The sequence below is a fragment of the Eurytemora carolleeae genome, unplaced genomic scaffold (genome assembly GCF_000591075.1).
Source record: "Eurytemora carolleeae unplaced genomic scaffold, Eaff_2.0 scaffold1051, whole genome shotgun sequence".
In the NCBI taxonomy this organism is placed as follows: domain Eukaryota; kingdom Metazoa; phylum Arthropoda; class Copepoda; order Calanoida; family Temoridae; genus Eurytemora; species Eurytemora carolleeae.
The window spans coordinates 91,151-98,349 of NW_019396946.1; the positions used below are offsets into that span (position 1 = coordinate 91,151).

Genomic DNA, 7,199 nt, shown 5'->3' on the forward strand with positions numbered 1-7,199 from the left:
TTCCCTGCACTTATACACAGGATTTTTTATTGCAGTACATTCCAATTTAGAGTTTGTTATAGGACAAGAATATCAAAATGAACACTATCATGTACGTTTATGATAAAGAGCTGAAGAGAGGAAAGAATAAAAATGTTTGAAATAAGAAGGTTATTAAAAGTTTTAGCTAAAGCAATGCACTAGAAACTTAATATTTTTGACAAAACAAGAGGGTTGGCTAGTTGCCATTTCCCCCTTTGTTTAGGTTTATTATCCGGTAGATTGCTCAAAATATTCCTCTAGATGTCCATAGTTGACTGATTTTTTTCTTTCTTTCTGTATGGTAGACTTATGAAGCTATTTTTAAATATGGTGCATAATTAAGTTTACTCCAAAAGTAAAAAGTATACAAGGCCCCTTCTCTTGATGTAATTCTGAATTAGAAAAAAATACGATATGAGCACATTTTGCCTCTTTGATATTTTAAAGATTTCTAATCATGTTAAAATCCAAAAAAATTATTTGAAAATTGTTAAATGTTCGCAGTCAACATTCTCGAATTATCTTTATATGGTAGAGTTTCCAAATTTTCGTTCAATCTCTTTCGCGAAAATGAGAACAAAAACGAAATAAATTAAAAGGGTGGTCGGTTGTGAAAGCTTTACCTCTTCGTTTTTTTTCTCTCTTTGAGAAAATCAAATAAGTTTGAAATGCAACAACATAAATATTATTATTATGAACGAAAAATGCCAAACCTCAACATAAATATGAATCTTGAAAAGGATTTTTTTCTCTGAATAATTTTCAAAAAAATCCTCGTTTCTCTGATTACCAAAGGGAGAGAAGAGTAAAGGATGGTAATCATATTTTATCTTTGTCTGAGGAAAATATGATGATCAACTTATCCACTGATCAACCATTGGGAGAATAGGAAATCTAATCATTCATCTTTACTCTTTACTCTTTACTCTTTACTCTTTACTCTTTACTCTTTACTCTTTACTCTTTATTCTTTACTCTTTACTCTTTACTCTTTACTCTTTACTTTAAAAATTAGTCAAATTGGTATAAACAAACCTTTCAAGACAGAATAAAACAACGGATTTTTAAAACATTAAACCCTTTCTTTTTTTGTAAATATCAGCTTTAAACACAAAAAGGATGAAATAGTATTCTATTTATTATTCCTATATATAGTCTAAACATTGATTGATTAATTTAATTTCCTGTTCTATTAAACAAGCTTTTTTAATCTAGAAATATTTATTTTTTATGTTTCTTTTCTAGTTCTTAAACTTTTTACTAAAAAAGTTATTGAAATGCATTTTTATTTTTACCTTGTAGAGAAATAAACGGACTGAATCTAAGTCTAAATGCAAACGGAGTCTGTCTTGAAACTACGGATGTTAACGTTTTCTTTTTTTATAAATGATTCTTTCGTTATGAAAACGACGACGAAAAATCGAAAACAAAACGATCGTTTTTATATAGCTCGTCGTTTCATTAACGATAGTTAATAAACTACAACCCTTTATTAACGATCGTTAACAAGAGAGGAGGAAAGAGGAAACCAACCTAAAGGTCATTGGTACTTATCATTGAGCAGTTTTAAAGAAAATATAAAGAAGTTTTAGCACAACTTTTTAACTTCATTTTAGACAACATTAGATAAAGTTGCATGTAATTTTATTTTTCAAAAGCGATCGTTTTTTCAAAAACTACCGTTTTATAAAGTTTGTCGTATCATAAACAATCATTAACGACAACCCTTCATTAACGATCGTTAACGACGACCTTTTGTTAATGATCATTAACATATTTATCAATGACAATTTTTTTTTTCTAAAACTAATTCATAAAAAACGGTTGCTAATCTTTTTATGAAAATGATTGTTCTCAAAAACTTCAAAACGAGTGGGTCGTCTGTAAAAGCAATCAGTTTTTTTAAACTATCGTTTTTTAAAAATAATTAACAATCCTACTTGGAATCAACCTGGAGAGAAAAATACTTTGGAGAATGAGAGATTACTAGGTAAGGACCTCTGTAGAGTGGAGAAAGTGGAGGTTTGGTTTAATCCTGTCTAACAAACACATGGGAAGCTCAGAGCAAACTTGACGGAGCTGGTGCTTGAACTGGATTTGACGGAGCTGAACTCTGATGGGACGGAAAAATTGGATCATTCTTGATGATTTATTGGATTCGGCGGAGATATTCTGGAGCAGGGAGCTCAGGGCTATCTAGGAACTCACTAGGGAAAACCAACGGAGAACCAAAAACAGCTTCAGAGGAGGATATTGACAAATCTTCATAAGAACGCTCTGGAGACCCAGTAAGACCAGGGGAAGGGGATGAAACCAATTAGATACTACAAGACGAGCTGAAAGGGAAACCATGAGCTGCCCGTGTACCTCTCCACAATTCCTTTAGATTGAGAACGGAAGGAAGTAGAAGGAGAGTGAATTATTTTCAGAAACTTGCACAAACAGAACCAGTGAACTGGCTTTGCGGGGGGGGGGGGCTCGAACTAAGTCAAGGAGTCTGCAAGTAACATCCTGAGGTAGAGGGGTGACACAGTGTGTGAATCTTGTCCTGGATTAAATTATTCTTTTGTTTTCGAACTGAGCCTCAGCCTGCAAGAACCAACCTCGTGAGAATCGATCCAGAACATTGAAAGTTTCACAGAAACTGTTGTTAAAGGGACTGTGCAAGAGATCTCATCACTACCTGGATTTTCTGGCATCTTATCGTTTACTACTCAATGCTGAAGAAAAACATCTTGAGATCGCTGGAAACCCTACTATGGTAAGTGGGTGTGAAAAAACACAAGTACCCGAAACCAATTTCAGGTACATCAGCGAGAGAAAGAACTTCGTCAGTGACAATATCACGTTGGGGTCAATGTAGCGATGCAAAGAGATGAGAGAAATAAACAGACTGCATATATATTGAATCTAGAGTCTAACGAGAATAAATATTTTACAGAATATATATTTGGTTTGGTTTGCTCCGGAAGTGGAATAGACAATCTAGCTCCTCCACAACTTCATTTTAATTTGCTTTTTAACCTTGTAATAACGACTTTTATTGAAAAAGGTTCCAAATATATAAGAGTGTAAAGAAATTTCTTAAAACTAAATGTCTCGTTTTATGTTTTCTTATTGTTAAGTGGGTTTGCAAATTTTACAAGATTGTCTGCAAGCCCTGCTTCTGACTTTAAAGTTAACTGTTAAGATCAAAGGGTAATAAGTTTGCCCAAGAAGACAAACTTAGTAGATCTCATAATAATAATATTAACACATTATTTCATTTATCAAGGAAATAAAAGGAAAATTTACTTTAAGTATGACAGTGCTGTTCATTCGGTCATTTTTTTAACGAAGCTAGATTTCTAGATTTAGAGATCAAGTTGAAGAATAACGCGCTTTTTCACTCATAATTTATGACATCAGTGAATATTCCAGTTTTGTAAGCAACATGAATTCTAGCATGCTTCGCGCCCAATTTACTAGTAACAGTTTTAAAAATAATAACTGTTTTTTCCAGACACTATTCTTAAATTCTTTACGAGCAATAAACCACCCCTGGGGTCATGTGACCTACACCAAACAATTTTTACCTTCATGGTTCAGGCATTTTGTAACATTTATTGTTTTATTTTTAGGTGAAAGGGTCTGGATCTCTTGGTTTCCTTCGTCAACTTTATACATCAGCGGGGAAATGTTTATCTTGTACACATACAGAGTGCAGGTACAGTACACTGTTGTAAAGTTAATGTACACATACAGAGAGCAGGACGCAGGTGCAGTACATTGTTGTGCAGTTTATGTATAAATACAGAGTGCAGGTAAAGTACACTGTTGTACAGTTAATTTACGCATACAGAGTGCAGGACGCAGGTACAGTACACTGATTAAGGTTTATGTATACAATACAGAGTGCAGGTAAAATACAGTGTTGTAAGTTTTGTATACGCACATGTATACATATACAGGTACAGTAAGCTGTTGTAATCATGTAAACACACAGAATAAAGGTATAAAACACTGTTGTACAGTTTATGTACACATACAGAATACAGGTATAGTACACTGTTGAACAACTTATGTTTACATACAGAGTGCAGGTATATCACACTGTTGTAGTTTATATACACATATAAAGTATAGGTACAGAAAACTGTTGTAAGGTTTATGTAAACATACAGAGTACAGGTACACTACACTGTTGTAAGGTTTATGTAAACATACAGAGTACAGGTACACTACACTGTACCATGATGGTTCTTCTAACAGGAACCAATGAATCTAAAATCTAGATATTTATGTTTAGAAGTACAGAGGAGAGCTTACAAGAATATGGAGCTCAATCTCTAACTGTCAACAAAGATCTGCTCAGGTTTAAGTTTTTGTCTTAAAGGGACTGTAAGCGTAATTTCAAGTGATTCTTCGTGCAAGGATGAAAATCCTGATTTACTACGGTACCCTTGACAGCTTTTTTATTATCAAGTATAAAAAATTTAGCAATGTTTATAATCTTGAAAACTGATTACAGGTTACTTGAAAATTACGCTTACAGTACATTCCCTTTAATAAAGAACATTTTTGATGTGTGGTGTCTTTAAACATGTTTGAAAAAAAATTTAACGAGAATAAAAATCGATGTTAGGTACTTTTCCAAATGATTTATTTCCAAGTGGCCACTTTCCATGGTTGTTTTCCCAAGTGGCAACTTTCCCACTGTGCATGGTCCCAAGCGACACCTTCCCAAGCATAACCAAGCCATAGCTCTCGGCCCCAGCCCGTTCTATCCGCATTCCTCGGCCACCTAGTCAATCCTGGCCGCAGTGCTCGGCCCACATTGCAGCCTGCGACCCCTCAGAGGGCCTAACCTAACCTTTTGGAAGTTGCCGCTTTGGAAATAGCAAATCTGGGAAGATGACCACTTGGGAATTTGTCACTTGGTAAGTCGCCCTGGGGAAAATGCCTCTGTGTAAATACAAATCACCTAAAAATCTACTCTGTAAATTTTAATATTTTAAATTTGTTTGTTTTTCAGTTGTAAGAGTGGATTAGTAATCAAGAACTATGATAGTACTAGTGCTGATCATGATTTGATCATACTTCCTAAACCGTGGAGGGAGGATAAGGTTAAAGTATATGGGCACACAGTACTAGTAGGGATGGGCAAAGTTATCAGAATATAAATTCTAAAAATTAACAGAAAATTCAGCAGATAAACGGAAAAATACCAATTGAGTTCTTAGTTAAAAGCAGAACCGTTAATTAATTTTTTTCGAAAAATACTGCCAAGATTAAAAAAAGTATTTTTTCCGTTTAAATTTACTAAGCAAATTTGTCTTAACTTATTATAGTTTTGGTAAATAATTGCTGAAAATGTTTTATTAATGAACGGTAAAAAGTCATTCGTTAAAAACAATTGTTTCTTAAGAGGCTTGTGCTTTACGTCACTTTTACTGACCGTTAAACAACAGATAAAAAATAGTAACCCCGGTCCTTTACAGGGTTACTCGCAAAGTATGAGACTTTAGAGCCGACTGTATGGAATCAATATTATCTGTTTCCTTATATTCATGTTTCCCTGCAGTTCATGAACTTGCTTATTAAAATTATTGCTAAATATTATCATATTTTGAGATTTGTTTTTAAAGGAACTTATTGCGTTAAAATTCTAATTTTTGAATGCAACCTGATCACTGTTCAAAACTTTATATCAAATATTTCAAGTTTAAATTTCAAAGGTTTAAGAAATCATGCAGCAGGGAAAATATAAGTATAAAGATAAAAACTTAGAATATGTTTATTGTAAATATTTTTCTTTGTACATTTTCTAAACTTCTTTTCTATATTTAGAATGACGAGAAAAGCAAAGTTTCGACAGATGTGCCTGCATCAAGTAAAACTACTGAAGAAAAATCTCCGTCAGAACCCAACCCAACCTCCCCAACTAACCCCCGCCCAACCCAGGCTCAGAGTAGGCTCGCCAGCTCATCGGTGTGCATCAGTTCTTTTCTTCCAACCTTCTACTTTTTATACATTATACATTCAAGTTTATAAATATTATACATTCTGTTATTGTAAATATATGATAATATTAATATTTACAATTGTTTGTATAGGTTTACCAGATGGAGAAATCTTATAGTCAATAGACAGGAAATAATCGGATAAGTCTGGAAAAAATATTCAATAGCAGACAAAGTAATTGAGCAACAAACTAGAAATTTCTTGGCTGCGTCATTCTGAGTGACCCATCCAATATCCTCTAAATGCATGCAATAGAAAAATTTACAATAAAATATAAGAAATCTTGATAAAAAATTTATTTTATTGTTAATAATCTGAAATAAAATTAGAATAATAGGGGATTCAAACACATTTATGTTACTCTTTCAAAAAATTTGAAAAAATACCAAAATCAAGAACAAAATCAGCGATAGCGGTTGAACGAGTGATTGAGATCTATTCAAGACTCTACGGCGTGGTTTGGAATAAGAAATACAACATTGTTCTCTCTATGATTAGAAAATAATTCAACCCTTAAAATCTTATTCTTTAATAATTTTCCTCTCAACTGCTGGGTTTAACGTTTTACACATTTGTTTGCTAAAATATTGCGCAGTTACATCGGTTGAAGACAAAAAAGTCGTTTAAAAGAATATTTACTTTTTACAGTTGAAGGTAAAAGTAAAGTTAAAGGGACTGTAAAGGAAAAACGAAAGGGGGAATAGGCTGAAAGCCATTCACTTTAGCTCTTGATCTCGACCCATGAAAGTTATATCTGATGTTCCTGTCTCGAGAAATTGATATAAAACTGTGTTAAAATCATACGAAAGTTCATATATGTAAAATTTAGAAAATCTTAAATTTAAATCACGTGACCAGAACTATCACAAATGGCAGAGCAGTATACTGATCACGTGTCTCCGCCTGTATCACGTGACCACTTTACTGCACTGCCATTGGTGGAATTTCTGGTCAAGTAATACGGACGTATAAATAATATTATGAATGAAATCGTTTTCAGATTGGTTGCTTATTTGCTGAATTTGATCTGTTTAAACCTACTACTTCATACAAAATTGTATATATATTAATTTTCGTATAAATTTGACAAAGTTGTATTTTTCGAGATATGAACATCAGATATGACTTTCATGGGTCGCGATCGAGAGCTAAAGTCTATACCCCCTTTCATTTTT

At 33.3% G+C, this 7,199-nt stretch overlaps 1 protein-coding gene across 1 annotated transcript in view; it reads left to right on the plus strand.

The window, feature by feature from the left end:
* LOC111710394 (uncharacterized) overlaps positions 1–6,099 on the plus strand; it is a 34,226-nt gene extending 28,127 nt beyond the window's left edge. Inside the window, exons 14-17 of the mRNA XM_023484475.1 lie at positions 3,642–3,727; positions 4,310–4,375; positions 5,036–5,126; positions 5,851–6,099. Of these exons, the coding sequence (XP_023340243.1) occupies positions 3,642–3,727; positions 4,310–4,375; positions 5,036–5,126; positions 5,851–6,054 (447 nt within the window). The 3' untranslated portion in view covers positions 6,055–6,099. The remainder of the gene's footprint in view (positions 1–3,641; positions 3,728–4,309; positions 4,376–5,035; positions 5,127–5,850) is intronic.
* Positions 6,100–7,199: the final 1,100 nt, after the last annotated feature.